The sequence below is a fragment of the Cimex lectularius genome, unplaced genomic scaffold (genome assembly GCF_000648675.2).
Source record: "Cimex lectularius strain Harlan isolate CLEC.00 unplaced genomic scaffold, Clec_2.1 scaffold163, whole genome shotgun sequence".
Taxonomy (NCBI): domain Eukaryota; kingdom Metazoa; phylum Arthropoda; class Insecta; order Hemiptera; family Cimicidae; genus Cimex; species Cimex lectularius.
Window position 1 is genome coordinate 279143 of NW_019392826.1, and position 18964 is coordinate 298106.

The 18964-nt window shown below is 33.6% G+C and overlaps 1 protein-coding gene across 1 annotated transcript in view; it reads left to right on the forward strand.

Moving 5' to 3' along the window:
• LOC112127441 overlaps positions 1–18964 on the forward strand; it is a 194351-nt gene that overhangs the window by 102485 nt on the left and 72902 nt on the right. The window contains exon 3 of the mRNA XM_024228463.1: positions 6545–6580. Within this exon, the coding sequence (XP_024084231.1) occupies positions 6545–6580 (36 nt within the window). The remainder of the gene's footprint in view (positions 1–6544; positions 6581–18964) is intronic.

Genomic DNA, 18964 nt, shown 5'->3' on the forward strand with positions numbered 1-18964 from the left:
TGATAAAAATCTTATGTAATGTCCTAATCTTTCTCGAAGAAGATAAATATTTAATTTTTTAAAAATTTATTTATATCCAGTACGTGAATTATATTGTTAATGCTACATAAATCCCGGATAAAATACAAACACTACGACCAGTACTACCAATACGCACACTCGGCTTCAACAATTCTTTGAAGAAGAAATAGTAAGGACATTGAGGATAGTCCGGTTGAAATGATTGAATTCATTAAATGTTAGATGGTTTGGTTCCGTATATCCAAAGTAATGTTTTGTAAAGTTATTTTGTTCTTTACTGATACGAATGATTTCGGTCCTATAAGTCGTCGTACTTGTCTAAATTGGCTATTTAATTTTTGTCCTTAGTGGACTGAGGATTTCACTTCAGTCTACTTTCTAAGTGTAGTCCTAAGTATTTTATTTGTGCAGTTGTCGGTAGTACTTTAATGTTTTCATCTCAACCAAGATCTTACATAAAAAGAATAATTAATTGAAATAATCAATATAGTCGATTAGACCACTAAACATAAATGGTTTAATGTTTAATGTTAACGTATACACGGGGCAAGGTTCTTTTGTTAACGTGAATTTAACGTTAGTGTTAAATACGTTAAATTTAATGTGAATTTCACATAATTTGGCTGCATTTGTACACGTTTAGTCTCATCTTCCATGTTTTGCACCATCCTTCAATGACCTAATGACGTTCCTGGGTGTTGAAGGTGGCTTGGGTACAATTGGAGTTAGGAGATAAAATTAAGGTATCCGCCGTGTAGGTTAGCAGTATAAAAGTTAGGATGGGACCTAGAAAGCTTCTTTGCTAGTCTCCTGACTTAGAGAAATAGAATAAAATAGAGAACTCATTGCCCCACTTAACTCTCGACAATTTGTTAAATAGGATTTTGTACTAAAGAGTGGGCAGGAACTTCTTTAGTTAAGAGAACTACCAGGTGTCAGACCATGTAAAAAGCTCGGAAATGTCTAAGAATGCACCCAAGCAGTATTTTCTGTTACTGTTCTCGAAAGCACTGGAAATAGTGTCGACAAGTGTAAACATGCCGAATCTGAAATCACAAGGACGGAAACTAAATTGGAGTGAAGGAATAACATTATGTATGTCTAGGATGGGAATTAGGGTTTTAAGAAGAGTCTTTCGAAAATTTTGGACATTACTGGAAGAAGGCTGATAGGCCTGTAAGAGGATATGTAGCTGTAAGGTGTGGGGAGTTTAGGTATGATAGTGATTATGGAATATTTCCAAAGTAGGGGAAAGTAAGAGATTCGTAGGATTATATTGTCAATCATAGTAAAACAAAACTATGGACATGTGAGTGGTTTCGAAGTGTTATGGGAGGCATAAGATAGTTTACGGGGATATTTACTCGGGGAATTGTGAATATGAAGGCGGCTCCAGACATGAGGGTATTCGTCGAATGCCGATTACCGCCGAATATTCCGGAAATGCGGCCAGTTCACGAGATGCTCGTCTTTGCATCGCTAAATAGCGTGCCTACGTATACACACATGCGGGTTTTGTATAACCTGTTTTGTATTTTCCAAATTGGAGTCCTCAACTTACTACAAATCGTGATGGACAACAGTGAAACTATCATTGCTGCAGCTGCAGTTATTTTGTGCAGTGACAACAAACTAATTGAAAAAGTATATTTAATTGTATGTTTTATATTTGTAGTTATGTGTGGTGATTAGTGACCATTAATCGATATTTATTTAGAAATCGTGAGATGCGGTCTGGTGTGATGTAGGTTTCAGAAAAACATTTTCTTTATCGTGCCAACGTTTCGATCTTTATTGAGATCATCTTCAGGGCCTGGGATTTACAAACATTGTTTACATATTACTATTACATTTTGGAGGTGGAAAAGTGAATTTATACAATGCAAAATATATTTTTTATATATTCAATCAAAGTATTTCTACTCACTCAAAGTGTTTGGCTTCTGTGTAATTGTGCCATTCTTGCGTGTCGTGTCGAGAGTGCCAGTGAGATTTTGTTATTTTGTGTTTATATACGGTGGATTTTGAAGGGGTGGGGATAACATACCTATATCATCAGATTAGATTCCACACATCAAACATTTTTCACATAGTCTAATTTCCCAACAATTTAGCTTTCCCTTTCCTATTTATCCCTTTCTATATAATCCTGAAAGGATAATCTGGCCGAACCATTACCAACACATTGTTTCTCTTCGTCGGCTCTTTTCAGCTCAAAGAAGCCGACGCCTTATACAAAAATGTCTTTTCTATACCGACATCCTTCCCCACCCTTTTCAAATTCCACGTTTTTTAACCCCAAAATAGCAAAATCTCACTGGCACTCTCGACACGACACGCAAGAATGGCACAATTACACAGAAGACAAACACTTTGAGTGAGTAGAAATACTTTGATTGAATATATAAAAAAAATATATTTTGCATTGTATAAATACATTTTTCCACATCCTACATGTTTTTGTTAAATTTAAACAATGTTTGTAAATCCCAGGCCCTGAAGATGATCTCAATAAAGATCAAAACGTTGGCACGATAAAGAAAATGTTTTTCTGAAACCTACATCACACCAGACCGCATCTCACGATTTCTAAATAAATATTTGTAGTTATGCTTTATTTATAAAACAGTTTATGATTTGTAAGAGAAGCTTACCAAAATATTGGTTCTGTTTCGTAAACATAGAGGAATACCAAAACTATTGAGTTGGGCCAATCCATTCCAAATAAAATTATTGTTATTGTGTAAATTAATACATCTATACTAATTGGGAATCGTTTTCAAATTAAAAATAAATACCATTACATAGAAGTATATATACACTTACTCTTGATTTTGATAACAGTTGACAGTTGGTCAAAGGTATGTACAGTTATAATTGATTCCCGAATGTGTTTATGGTTTGAGTCGGTTACTTCACGAATATTCGTGCCCTTTGAATCGGGCATGAAAACGGACAAAAAGCCGAGCACGGCAAGCACCGGATGTTGTTATTCGGCGTTCATCCACACTAGTCAGGATTCGGCTAAAATTTGCGCTCCATTCCGGGAATACCGCATGTCTTAAGACTTTATTCCAGGTGGCTTGAAAGGTTATAGGGGGAAACGGAGGAAATGGGATATCAAGGTTTTGTCCTACTTGTGTTCAAGTATTCTGGGTTTGAAATGAGTTTCGAAAAGTTCGGCCTTGTCCCCTTCGCTCCTGACTTAGGTAAATTGATGGGGGAGTCAACTGTGCGATATTTTAATACTTTTGTGGCACCGAACCAGAGTGAGTTATCATGTGTGGAAAAAGATTCAAGGAATTTGCTGTACTGTGTCGAGCGGTAGTTAAAGAGTTGTGTACGTAGAAAATCAGTTAAGCCTGAATGTTCGCCTATTGGATGGATGGCGGGATTGTTCTCAGCACTCTCAACACGACACACAACAGTGACACATCTACACAGAAAACACACACTTCGAGCCCTGAAGATGATCTCAATAAAGATCGAAACGTTGGCACGCATCTCACGATCTCTAAATAATCATTAATTAACAGTAACTAAATACTACACGTTGTTCTCAAAGACTTCCGACTTGACGTTTGGCCTTTAGGAGAGAACGGATACCATTTGGAAGAACTTGTTTGTCTCGTGAATAATGCATCTTAGAAGGGTATGAGTATTGTAGGATTGAACGCTCGATATTGGTGTTTAAATGTAGTAATGAATTTTTTATGCCGTTTGTTGTTTTCATTACAGCATTTAGGTTATCTTTGAAAAAGCTTCCGGTCAACTAGGGCCTGCAAGAGGGACGGTTTTCTTGGTTTAGGAATAGAGTTATATTTTACTTGAGAAAAACTTCGGAATGATAAGATATTTTCTTTAAATTAGGCTTTATCTTACGTTAACTGATTTTTAGTGTAAAAATAATTTTGGATAGTTGCTAATGAGAACAGGTTAGAAAACTAAATGGGTAGAACTGGCCATTTGAAAATATGAATGGTGAATTATTATTTATTTTTACTGAATTATTTAACCGTTAATAACCGCGAAATCTACTTGAAATTGATATCTAAGGAATTATTTTCTAAAAAAATTATCCAATTTTTAAAAAAGTAATTGTCTACGCACTTCTTTGTAGTGCACTTCAAAGCAATGCCGATTTAAAACAAATCACGCTTAAAGATGATAGGAAGGTACCCCATTAGGTTTAAATTTGGATGAAATACTCTCAGTTTTTATATTTCAGTAAATTTTGTCTGCCTTGATAAAGTATTGATTTGCTCCCATTCATCGAAAAAAGTTTTTGCTTTCTACCTGTTGAGTTTTAAGAGTGAAAAATACCGTCAGAGACCTTCTTTATACGGTCTGGTTGTACTTTGCTTCTGTCTTCTAACAGTTCAAGTATTGAATCAAATACCTACAACAGTCTAATATTCATAACTTTTTATCGATGTAGATTATCAACCAGCTAATTCAATGCTCTCAGTTATCGGGGTTGTGGTCAAGATAAACAGCAAGGTTTCGTTTTATTGCTAAGCTTTCGACTGTGCATTTAGTCATTCTCAAGGCTCTAGAATAACAAAATCGATTAACAATACAGTAATTCAAGAAGAAATAAACATTTCTTTCGGACTTACAAAAACAATATCTTAAGTTTATAAATATTTACGAGCATACAAAAACGTTACAAGTAACGAAATAAATGCATGCCTACCTTTATCACAATACAATATCACCAGAAGAAAATAGCTGACCAGTTCTTACTTACAAGTAAAAATTTTTTATAACGTTTTGTAATTCTCTTAATTCTTATGTAGAATAGTATATAACCGTTTTGACAAAAACTTTAAGATTCAAACAAATGAAACAGTGCAGACATATTTGATTTAATAATAAGTATTCGGAGATCGTGAGATGCGTAGGGTTTAGAAAAACATTTTCTTTATCGTGCCAACGCTTCGATCTTTATTGAGATCATCTTCAGGGCCTGGATTTATAAACATTTATAAATTTTACAAATACATGTAGGATGTGAAAAATAAATGAATTTATACAATGCTAGAAAATTTTGAATGCAAAAAAATGAATTTTTACAATGCTAGAAAATTTTAGATAAAAAAATGAATTTATACAATGCTAGAAAATTTTAGATTAAAAAAGAATGAATTTATACAATGCTAGAAAATTTTATATTAAAAAAGGAATGAATTTGCTAGAAAATTTGTGGTTTAAAAAAAGATTGAATATATACAAGGCTATAAAACTTTAGATTAAAAAAATTGAATTTATATAATCCTAGAAAATTTTAGATAAAAAAATAAATTTATACAATGCTAGAAAATTATATAAAAAAAGGAATGAATTTATACAATGCTAGAAAATTGTTGGTTTAAAAAAACAATGAGTATATACAATGCTATAAAACTTTAGATTAAAAAAAATTGAATTTATACAATCCTAGAAAATTTTAGAATCAATAAAGGTATTTGTACTCACTCAGTGCTTGTTTTGTGTGTAGATGTGTCATTCTTGAGTGTCATGTTGAGATTGCCAATGAAATATTGATGTTTTAGGTTTATATACGTTGGATCTTGATGGTTGGGGATGGAAGTAGGGAATAGAATGATATTTTCATATGAGGAGTCGGCTTCTTTGAGAGGTGAAGAGAGCCGACAATAGGAAAAAATGGGTAATGGTTCGGCCTGATTATCTTTTCAAGATTATATAGACGGGGATAATTAGGGAAAGGAAAGCCAAATTGTTGAAGAGTCAGACTATGTAGAAATGTTTGATGTGTGGAATGTGAAGATTTTTTTACATGTTGTATTATATGTTTTGTGTGATGTGATGATGATATATGTATGTTATTGATATTGAATTTGATTAATGATAATAGCGTAGCTGCGACTGAGTTTACATGTGTCTGTTCTGTAATCGATGCTGTGTTTATCTATGTTGATGTAAACAATTTCTAAAAAGTTACGTTTCTGTTTGTTTTGTTCTGTGTATAATATTTTTGGATTGTTGCCGTCAAAATTGTGTTTGTTGTTTAAGATCGTGGGTATCCAGTGCTGTAGGATTTTGTTTCGGTTTTTTGCAGTCATAGATATGTTGCTTTACACTCTTATCAAGATGTTGGGATATTACAATGTACGTTACCGGATAGTTCAAACAATTGATTTTGTAGATTACGCCAGATTTATTTGTTATTGGTGTCGGATCTTTAATTTTGGAAAAAATGTGTAAATTGTTTTATAGTTTTTGAAAGTTATTTTAAAGCTATCAGAAGCGAGATATGCGTTTAATTTATGTGAAAGGGCGAGAATGAATGGCATGGATATGTATATTGGTTTGTCTGTATTTGATAGATTTGATGTAGTATTATTAGTAATAGCACAGGGAGTTAGTGTTGAGTTGTAGTTGTTAATTATTCTGTTGATTATGTGTTTAGGTTGTTATGTATTTAATGTTAACGTTAGTTTAATCATAATCACTTTAATCACTTTTAATCATAATAATTTTAATTATTTTCTGTTTTTAGGTTGTATCAGCTAGATTTATCATCGTTTCTTCCACTGTAAGTATTTATTAACATTACATATTTTGTTGTTACGTTTTATTTTTGGAACCGCACTAGCTGAGTGGTAAGAACGTTTCTTGTCCCATTGACGACGCAGTAATGAGTTCGATTACGACTGTCGGCTTTGGAATTTTCGACCTATTAATGAAAACACGGTCTAAGACTCGGCTAATGTGGCAAACACGAGGCCGAAAAAGAAAAAGAAATCAAATTGCAAAAATTTTCTATTTATATTGCACGCAATGAGACATTAAATGTCAATAGATGTTTTCAATTTTCAAAAAATTGTAAGTTTTTATGATGCTACTATGAAATTTGAAAAAAATTAAAAAAAACACATTCAGGTAATTCATTAAGCAAGAGTGATACAAATTATAATTATTTAATAAAGTGAAAAACAAAAATAGCCGTTTTACAATTTGTGATATCAGGTTGCCCTGGAAAACGAAAAACCTTACGTTATCTCAAAAATTGATATTTGATTAAATGCACTGAACCTTAAAAATAATTAAGGTTGGATCAATTGGTACTGATCAACACTTATAAACTGCATAGGTTTACAAACTGGCCTCCAAGTCCAGAACGAAGTGTTACAATTGGACTAGTGCATATAATAACGAACCCAATCCACTAACCGACTTCGGACTTTGAAGTCAGGGCCATAAAAGGATCGATGATAACAGAAAAAGTTGATAAATGATGAGCATCTGAGAGATTTATTTGCCTCTTGAAGTGCATAAAGTAAATCCATTTTCAAACATCATTTATCAACTGAAATAAAAATAAACTTTCTTAAATACCCCAAAACAACATTATGTTTTCAACGTAAATATTGAAAATATAAAATATCATATAGAATTAGGGCCGAACTTAACAGAGGAAGTATCGAATGATGACTCTGGATGACTCTGTACTGTAAACTTTCATACAGTAGAAACAATCTCGGTACAGTGACATACCTATTGACAGCATTCTGCCATGTACAGAAACGAAATTACGTATCTTCGGCAAACTTGTGAGCAGATTTTGTCAACAAACGTTTGGACAATTTATTATTTAAACACACTAAATTTTATGGGATGTTCCTTGCCCCCAATATATTCTTAAAGTGTGTTTAAACATCAAATAATGTAATTTTTAGAACAAAAGAACAAACTTTGATTGCTGATGAAGGTTAAAACAGATCCATGAATTTACGTTTACAAATCGAAATGCAATGATAGAAAAAGTTGGTTTAATTATTTGACATTTATGAGTTAATAACAAATATAGCGGTTCGCTTGACCAATTAATATATTACAGTTAATTAAGGTTTTTAGTTGAGATAAAAAAATGGCGTATCTAGCAGAAGATCGTGGGTTCGAATCCCGCTGGTGCCATTAACTTTTTTATCTCAACTAAAAACCTTAATTAATTATAGCAAGTCTAGTTAACAGTTTTGAGAGGTTATTTCTATGATGACTGAATTATCAAATTGTTTACATCAACATATGAACAAACTTCCTGGGAAACTAATTTATCAAGTATTTTTTCGAACAATTGACTGAGGGAACTTTTTTTTAGTATTGGAATAATAAAAGACAGTTTCTATTTTTCTGGATAAATTCGTAATTCTAACGACTAGTTATAGATACGAGATGAAACGTGACTTATTTCAGACTTAATTAACTTTAAAAAGGTAATAAATATTTGATCCTGACCAACCGATTTGTGGATGTCATGTTATTTTTGTATTGAAGACAGATTTTGCTGTTATATGAGAAAAATTATGTTAATTCCTTTGATCATTACCTTAAATATTCAATAATATGATATAAGATGATAATATAAGGGCACTCTCAACACGACACGCAAGGATGGCACAATTACACAGAAGACAAACACTTTGAGCCCTGAAGATGATCTCAATAAAAGATCGAAACGTTGGCACGATAAAGAAAATGTTTTTCTGAAACCTACATCACACCAGACCGCATCTCACGATATCTGAATAAATATGATATAACATAAATGCATCTAAGAGAGGGAGGGAGAGGGAGGGAGAGAGAGAGAGAGGGAGTGAGAGAGAGAGTACGTTTGTTGTGAAGTTTTGAGATTGCACGGGTTCTATGTAAGGAAAATTGTGCAGCGTGGATAATATCGTAAAAAAATCTAATTCGATCGTTTTCACTTGTTTTGACCGCGGAGAATCGAATGACAGCAACTCTCGGAAGGCTGGTAAAGAAATGAAGTGCTACACTTCATCCAATCATTTCAGCAGGACATACTAATGGACGCTGACATTAGATAACTTGGAATGGAAGCGATAGCACTTTGCTAACTCACTTTTCTGATACGATCGCCTCTCAAATAAAGTCCGAGCACAAGGGAAGCAATCCAATAAAATTCCCTGTCCTCCGGATCGATTGATTTCTCCGGCAACGGGTAAATCCGGACATACAACAACTGTCTGTCCCGCGGCTAATTTTGTTCTGATAACAAGGTGGGTTGCATTGTAGAAATGGAGAAGGATTTCAAAATCCTCCGTTTTAGGGGGGAAAAAAGAAATAGAATGAAACGGGCCTCATTCTACGCCGACCTAACTAGTCACAATGGGAGATTACCTCTTCTGTATATACAATAGAGTACTTACGATTAAATACAATCCGGAACGTGTTTATCAGGTTTTCCCCGATAAAAAAAATGTTTAAGCCGTTAATCTAAATTACAAGTTAACAATTTTTTTACACAAGGCTAATCATTTTTTATTTATTTTCCGAGTGTTCGCAACAGCAGAGGTCATATAAACACTCAGGGTACCGATGTTAAAAAAAAGCACATTTGTAAGTATGTCGTTTTGTAAGGTAAAGGTCCCGGGTTCGAATCCAGCGGCCCGGCATGAGCGCCGTGTCCACGGCTAAACCGTTGCGGCCAACGACGCGCCAAATTTCATGTTGTAAACACAGGTTTAACACCATTTATGTGCATTACAGTAAAAATAAAGAAGAATGAAACTTCAAGTGGAGTTGCTATTCAAACACACAGATAAATTTTGAAAATGAGCTTCCCAAAAATTACAATTTAAATAAATTGGCAATATATAATATCTTTTGAGCGAAGACAACATAGACCACGTCCTTACCGTCAATACTGGCGAAACTAACCAGACTCCCAGGCAATGCAGACCTAATACCATAAATTTCACCTCCAATAGCTCTGCCAAACTTGGAACTTCTGTGAGCTGCAATACAATGCAAATTAAAATCAGCGAAATATCTTTTATAAAAATCAAAATTCTCTTCTGTTAAAAAAGTTTCCACCAACAAAAAATATCAAAACTTCTAATGAAATTTAAAAAATGAGAATCATTTACTTTACTTTTAATACAAGCAACATTATGATAGATTATTTTTCAATTTAATTGAAGGAGCAGGACGTGTTTAAGAACTCTGGCTGACGGCGACATCTCAAGATGTAAACTTAGGACGAATATGATCAGACGCTGAAGGGGGGGGGGGTTGCAGGCTGCGATGGAAATCTGGAGAAGTAATCGGCTGGAAGAGAATTTGCCAGTAAGGCTTTCATCAAATCTGAAAGGTCCAATCCTAGTAACTCCGTCACCTTTTTCACTCCGTCCTCCTTTCCACCTCTAATGAGTAGAGAATCATTAAGTAAGGATAATTTTTCGGCAGGGCTTCTACGCAAGATTTCTCTTCTTAAGAAAATAAGTTTAGAGCGCTTTTTTTTTTTAGTATATAGATTCATTTTTCACCTTCACTTCAAAAAAACAATGTGCAATAAAGCAATAAATTGAATTTTACTAACAACTGGGTTAAGTACGTATTTGTATTTTTGTAATGTATTTATATAAAATGTGTTATGTAACTCTGTTCATGTATTGGGTTGTCCGGAAAATAATGCAGGATTTTGGTATTAAACAAAAAAAAAGAAACTAGTTACTTTAAAGCAATGTTCTTTAATCAAAATAATTTCCCANCATACAAATGAGTAATCCTGTAAACGTAAACAGAATATTTTATATAGATTTTTTTTAATGAAAACTTAAAATCCTGCATTATTTTCCGGACAACCCAATAAATTTTGTTTTTTAAATAAATTAGTCTCTGATGATGGCGGAACATTCGCCGAAAGCTTGGTGAAACCCAATAGTGATGTTCTTTATTCACCTGTTAAACCTCAAGAAAATCATATAGGTTAATCAAATTTAAAAGACAAATTTGATTAAATCAATAATCATTAAAGAAAGCAACAATGGCTTCTTTTTTATCATTGTGAAAAATATTTTGTTACATTTTAAGAAGATAATAAAATTAAGAAGTTTCATGGTTCCTCCTTTATGTCAAAAATATCGGCTGTCGGTTTTGTATTTCAGATTAACTCTCTTAAGAAGAGATAAAGTGAAGATCGTGAATGATGGAAAGTCGGTTAGATGATCCAAATAATTAAACAAGTCATTAAAGGCCAATTTATATTTTTGATTGATTAACGATCGTACGAGTCTTCTTATTCGTTTTTCATGTTACATTAACATTTTGTTTTACAATTTGTTGTTAAAATGTTTCTAATTATTGATTTAATGAATATATAATATTTGATACTTTGATAATAAGGGTATTCACGATGTTTGTGTTAACCCTGTTAAGTCTGCTAGGTCCTGTTAGATCAAGAAAAATGATGACGCAGACTTGTAAGAATCGGCTTGTTAACATTGCTCGATCTAACAGGCCAGGGCCAATGTTAGATGTTAGGTCGAAAAGGTAGTCACATTGCAATCCGTTAGGGCGTTGGTAACTTAAATTAAATTTACTCTTTCATAATAAAAATATTCTCTTGTTTTATTCTCGAGGGGATAATCACTGGACCAACTTGTATATCGACACAGTCTTACGAAGTATCAATGGTTGCCGAAAATATGACAAGAACGTGCGCATTTTGATTTAGAACTTTTAGATATAACTTGAGGATGCATACTTCTTTCCCTTTCGTTGTTATTTCTAGACGTTAGTCCTTCTTTGAAAACATTTCAAACTTTGGGAAATTGGTTTGCTAGAAAAAGGAAACTAGCTCTTTTCTTAATTAAGCAACATAAAAGAAGGCAATGGACTATGATAGAAATTCTTTGGAAATAATATTAGGTAGAAATTACTTTTTGAGATTATCGCGTAATGTCGGCCGGGGGCAGAGTAAGCAAATTAGTCTGGTTCCTTCTCACGACGATGGATTTAGTTGACTGAAATAAGTCCCTGGATTGATGGGCAATCTTGAACCACGAGTCTTCGGGGAGCTGAAATAGGGTGCAATTTGTAGAGATGTAAGTTACATCTCCCTTGATTAACTCGCTATTGTCGACTGCTGTAATGACTCCGTGAAACCACTCGCTAGATTTCTTGGAGGATGCCGTATACGTAAAATGAACATACTACGGGCAGGGTGGACAGCCGATCCGCGCTGACAAACCCGCTTACGCACTAATAAGCATTTCCGATTCGTGCCGATTCAATCATGCTGAAAGCCCGAACGCTTGAACGGCTTTGAATATACTTTCGGAAAAAGCTATCAGCCCGACCAACAGAATGAAGATTGTTGCCGTGCTGACTGTTACAGAAAACGGTCATTGTTTACTTTTTTCTATTCTCCTTTTGCCAAGACTTATTTGCCTTTTGCGCAATAAAAAAGATCATATTACCTTTTCAAATGTGACTATTTCGTATTATTGTAAGTGTATCCCATGAGCTAATCCCAGGAGAAATATCTAAGCAAATATCCATATAAGTACAAAACTTACTTTGTTTTTCTTTTCAATACTCCGTTGATTACATTAAATGTGTAATTTTAAAACAAAAACAACTGATTGTAAGTCGAACGAGAATCCAAATAATCGATTGACAACACGCCAAAAATTGATGTTTTATATATACTTCAGTACAACACAATACATCAGATCATTGTCAATTACAAAAAACAAAGAAAAGCCTATTTTGTGATTCTCTCCTGTTTTCTCGTTTTCCCAAATTTGATGGCTTGCCCCAACTCGCACATAATCATACGTAATAGGTATTCACGATCTTTGTGTTAACCCTGTTAACTCTGTTAGGTCGAAAAAATGACAATGTAGACTTGTAAGAATCGACTGGTTAACATTGCTCGATCTAACATGGCGGGGCCAATGTTATATCGAAAATGTAGTCACATTTTCACACATTTCACAACCAACATGGCAGCCATGAATTTAACAGCTGTTTTTTGTTTACATGTATTTTTATTCTTAAATACGCATTAATTAAATCAGACCAATACATTTCTTTTGTTAAATTCTGATCTGCCTTATGCTCTCATTCATAATAGATACATCCCGAATCCTATAAAGTTGTAGGCTGTTAGACGTTAGGATACAGGTTAGGTTTGTCGGCACGTGTCATTTGTTAGTAATTTCAGTGCATAGATAACATTTTGTGCGAAACAGTTGATTAATTTTCCTTTTTTATTAACTTTAACACAAAAGAAAACCAAAACGAACAATAACAGGCCTTCAAGGACTGTTACAGCTTTATTTTTGGTTCTACCAATCGCCACGCGCAGCACTGCGGAAAAATTAACGTTTACCGTGCTAAGTAAAGAAGGGGGCGTTCACGATCTTACTGGACATTTCTCTATTCAAGTTAACACGAGTTAACCTCTTACAAACATCATAAATACCCCTAATATATTAATATTTGACAGCATTAGAAGTAATGCTATAATGATATTATATAACTTCTGGCCGGTTAGCCGATCGTATATTTTAGTTTTTCTTTACTAAAGGCAAAAACTTCGGTGACTAAATTGAAATATATCAAATTAAGGAGTTTAGTTGAATGTCTGTAATTAATAAATTTCACTTTCTTGGTTTTTCCAAGGGATATTTGTGAAATAAATTAGTTAAACCCTCTTTGGGATAATCTCTACTGTGATGTTTTATAAAATATTCAAAGCCTTTTCAGGCGAATTAAGTCTCGTCGAAACTTTGTGGTATTAACTCGATTATGAATATCATCTTCAACTAAGATCATAATGTTGTTCGCGGTATTATATGTACAGCTTTGACCCCTGGATGTGTTTAACAAGATGAGAATGGTCTGAATAATTGCCGAGACAAAACGAGATCCACTTATTTTAAAATATTCTACGATGTGTTGTTTCTGGATTCGTACTAAAAATTTTAATTTTCCATCGGAATTTTTATCACGACGGTCAAACATTGTCACGCATTCCGACCTGCTCTACCTACAAACAAAAACAATCGGCACAATATTGGCAGGACGTGAGCCCTCGCCGAGGTCATAAATGGCCTGGGATGTCCATTTCCTTCTGATTGATGTCCAAACCGTTCAGAGAAATAATAATTTTCCCGTCTAAAAAAAGAAAAAAAAACTACACCGATCCTTTGTCACACTCTCTTTCCGGATTTGGAAATTGGCAAGAGAGAAATCTATTTAATCAACACGGATACGTTCGATCATTCTTATAAATACAAAATAGAAATGAATTGAAAAGTAAATGGTAGATTATAAATTGGTATATTGCCTTTAAATTAGTCAATCACATTAAAGAAAAGTAATATGCTTTTTTTTCCATCGATAATACTTTATAAACTAGGTTGTTGGTTATTTTTGTGAACTAAAACTTATTTTTTATACCATACATTTCTATCGTTATACATTGTTACGGTTCAAATTTCGGCCGACAACAGTATGGCCGGTCGCTCAGTGGAGACGGGGGTCCACGGTATTTTTTTGGGAAGGATAAATACCGATACCGAAAAAATCGAACAATGGTAAAGAAAAGAAAGGAGAGAAAAATGAAATTTAAAGTAAAACAGGGAGAAAGTAACGGAGTTGGATTCCAACCAGATTTGAGACCGGTTTGAGACCCCAGGCGGCGTCCTAAGCCACTCGGCCACCTAAGCCACTCGGCCACAGGCGACAACTAAACCGGTGGGGGGGTGTTGGGTGAGGGTGAGTTGGGGTGTGTTGTGGCAGGGCATAGATATATTCCTGCGATGCATTCGGACGTAGAAAGGCACTCGACCTAGATGCCTTGTCTTCTACCCCTTATCATCCACCACTCAATCGAAAGGGTCTTGAACATAATAATTGTTTATTTTAGATGTTAATTTTTTGAAATTGTTTATTATTTTAGAATTGATTTAAGTTATATTGGGTTGTCCGGAAAATAATGCAGGATTTTGGTATTAAACAAAAAAAAAGAAACTAGTTACTTTAAAGCAATGTTCTTTAATCAAAATAATTTCNTAATCCTGTAAACGTAAACAGAATATTTTATATAGATTTTTTTTAATGAAAACTTAAAATCCTGCATTATTTTCCGGACAACCCAATAGTTTAAATAATTGATAATTATTGACAAATAATTTTGTCATGTTGAGCTAATTGTTTAATTTCTTTATTGAAATTATATACCTACATTTTCTTGAAAAACATTTTCTTTATTGTGCCAACGTTTCGATCTTTATTGAGATCATCTTCAGGGTCTGGGATTTATAAACATTGTTTAAATTTTACAAATACATGTAGGATGTGGAAAAATGAACTTATACGATGCCAGAAATTTTAGACTAAAAAAATGAATTTATACTATGCTAGAATAAAAAATTGAATTTATTACAATGTTAGAAAATTTTAGATTTAAAAAAATGAATTTATATATTGCTTAGAAAATTAAGTTTTAAAAAATGAATTTATTTTTTTATTTTTTATTTTTTTTTTTTTTGGCGTTATGAACTATGCATATTAGCCATGTGACAAATTCGTATATGTGTGTTCAAATTTGGGGGGTTATTGGGAAAAAAGGGCCAGGGGCAACGGTGGGAATCGAACCCACGACCGCGGCGTGAGAGTCTCTCATGCTAACCACTCGGCTACCGCGGTCCCCAAAATGAATTTATACATTGCTAGAAAATTTTAGATAAAAAAATTGAATTTATGCAATGCTAGAAAATTTTAGTTTCAATAAAAAATTAATAAGATTTTAATAAGAAAGTAATAAAATTTAGTTTGTATAAATTCATTTTTTTGAATATCAAATTTTCTAGCATTGTATACTTTTTTTTTAGTATAAAATTTCCTGACATATTCATTGTTTCTGCTGATAAAACAAAATAAACGGTAGCAATCAGCAAAAAAAGAATACAAGGAAAAAATTAACAAAATTGTCAACGACACAAATACATAGCATAATCAAATCAGAACCTATCGCTTTTCTCATCAAACAGACAAAAAAATCCTTCAAGAAACGCTTAAACAAAAAAAAAAAATTGACATACCTACTTAAAGATCAGTTCAAAACTACTCACCAACGCCCACGAATCTATACGGAACTATAAAAACACATAAACCTGAACACCCTCTAAGACCAATAATTTCATTTGTAAATTCCCTTACATACAACATGGCAAAATACTTAACCAAAATACTCAACATCATAGATAACACATATAACGTAAAACATTCATTTCATTAACAAAATTAATAATATTCACATCCCCTCCCAGTACTCTCTCATATCCCTAGATGTTTCATCATTTTTCACCAACATTCCAATAGAGACTGGCAACACTGAACATTATTAAAGATTGAATTCATTAATTTCGTGGTCCGCTTGACCAATTAATAAATTGTTTTTACATGAGATAAAAAAGTCAATGGCACGAGCGGGATTCGAACCCACGATCTTCGCCTAGATACGCCGCTGCTCTACCACTTGAGCTATCGTGACCTAGATCCACTCGGACACCAACTTCCTATCTCAACCCCACCTTTTGAATTTTCCCTCCTTTTTGCCACTTTTCAAATGTCGTGTAATCGGATTGGATTCTCGGCGACAAATGAAATGGTCACGGAGAGCTCGAATCCCGCTAGTGCCATTGACTTTTTTATCTCAACTAAAAACCTTAATTAATTGTCATATATTAATTGGTCAAGCGACCACGAAATTAGTGAATTTAATGAATTAAAATGAAGTATACTTCACTAAAGCTCTCCGTGGAGGGAAAACTCAAAAGGTGGGGTTGAGGTAGGAAGTTGGTGTCAGAGTGGATCGAGGTCACGATAGCTCAAGTGGTAGAGCAGCGGCGTATCTAGCCGAACATCGTGGGTTCGAATCCCGCTCGTGCCCATTGACTTTTTTAACTCAACTTAAAACCTTAATTAATTGTAATTATTAAAGATAAATGGCCCGACATAACACCACACACAAGTCTACAAAAGAACACGTTCATAACAATGGTTCGACACTGCTGTAATAACGGACATTTTATATATAACAATCAATTTTAAAAACAACTATTTGGCAAACCCATGGGTAGGAACCTAGGCCCGATACTTGCAGACATAATTATGACACATTTATTAAACACAGTTATACCACAACTTCCTTTCACATTATTCTTCCCCACTAAATAAATAGATGATATATTGACAGCAGTTCACACAGTTCAAATTCAACCTATATTAGATACATTTAATATCTTTCACCCACGCCTACAATTCAACCATTCCCCAAAAATTTCGAAGAAAAAGTCATTGCACTAGCCACAATTGAGTATTTAAAAAAAAACACAAGGTTTTGGCATTTGTTATTCTGTGAGCTGCTATTGTGTATTCGGAAGCGCGAATTTTTCAACGGAAATTTTCTGTGGTGGAAAATGTAATGTAGTTTGCGAAATGACGCTAAAGTTGAAAAATCTGAATATAGATCAAAGTTACAAAAATGTTAATATAAATAATCAAGAGAGAAACCTCGTTTACGTTTTATTTAGAGAATCAACCTATAATAATATCTATATGTAATAATATCTACAAATAATATATAATGTAATAATTTATAAATCAATAATATTTTAATATTAGTTCTGTAATTTTTGTGCTGATTTTCAACAATTTTCATATTGTTTCATTCTGGGTTTTTCATATTGTATTGTTTTTCCAACATAAATCTCAAGTAAAATTGTTTAGTGATTAATTTGTACATGTGATAGTACACTTATTTGACTAAAAAATTTTACTTTGTTTAAATCTGAAAGAGTGCAATTTATTTTTGAATGTTTTAACTAATAACAACAGTAATAAAATAAAATAAGTCTGATGTAATGTCTATTCGTTCATCGAATTGAACTTCAAATACGACATTTTTTCCTTTTTAAACTGTCTAAATCTTTTAAACTGTCATTCAGCACTGGCAATGAAAAACAGCGCACGAGTTCTATTTTGCAATAATTAAAGCAGATGTTTTCTGAGTAAGTAGTAAGTAAAAGTAAAAGTTTCATCTTTTTTTAAGTCAAAGTTTGGCGAATAGAGACGCGGTAAGAATAAAGGCGAGCCCGTTCGGACAAAATAGAGCCGAGCTAATTTGAAAGTTTCTTCTTACTTTATTCGAGATTAAAACGTGAGTATTTGGTACTTCCGTATCGGCCTGTCCTCGTTAAGTCAACTAACGGCGAAATGCTTTTAAAATGCGTGGGTGTGTTCATTTACAGTGCGGTACGTTTCCGATTCAGCTTCAACGTCACCGTACTTTTGTCATATTCATAAGCAAATATTAATTGCTTTAAAAAATACATATAAAAATTTGATTAATAGTTTAGTCACATATAGTTTTTTCCGTTAGATTTTTAAAGTTTACAGCACAAAAATAATATAGCCCTTGTTGTGATGTATTCCTTTAAAAATAAATCTTTAACATCCTCATTTACTTAAATTCACTAATTTCGTGATCCGCTTGACCAATTAATATATTACAATTAATTAAGGTTTTTAGTTGAGATAAAAAAGTCAATGGCACGAGCGGGATTCGAACCCACGAACTTCGGCTAAATACGCCCCTATTCTACTTGAGCTATCGTGACATCGATCCAATCGGACACCAACTTCCCATCTCAACCCCACCTTTTGAATTTTCCCTCCTTTTTGCCATTTTTCTATTCAATGCCATTGCGTATCAAGCCGAAGATCGTGGGTTCGAATCCCGCTCGGGCCATTGACTTTTTTAACTCAATTAAAAACCTTAATTAATTGTAATCCTCATTTACTTTCAATTAATTAAGGTTTTTAGTTTAGATAAAAATCGAGATTGCACGACATTTGAAAAATGGCAAAAACGAGAGAAAATTTAAAAGGTGGGGTTGAGTTGGGAAGTTAGTGTCCGAGATGATCGAAGTCACGATAGCTCAGGTAGAATAGGGGCGTATTTAGCCGAAGGTCGTGGGTTCGAATCTCGCTCGTGACACTGACTTTTTTATCTCAACTTAATTAATTGAAAGGTATTAATTGGTCAGGCGGACCACGTAAACTAGTGAATCCTCATTTACCTAACACATTAATGGAG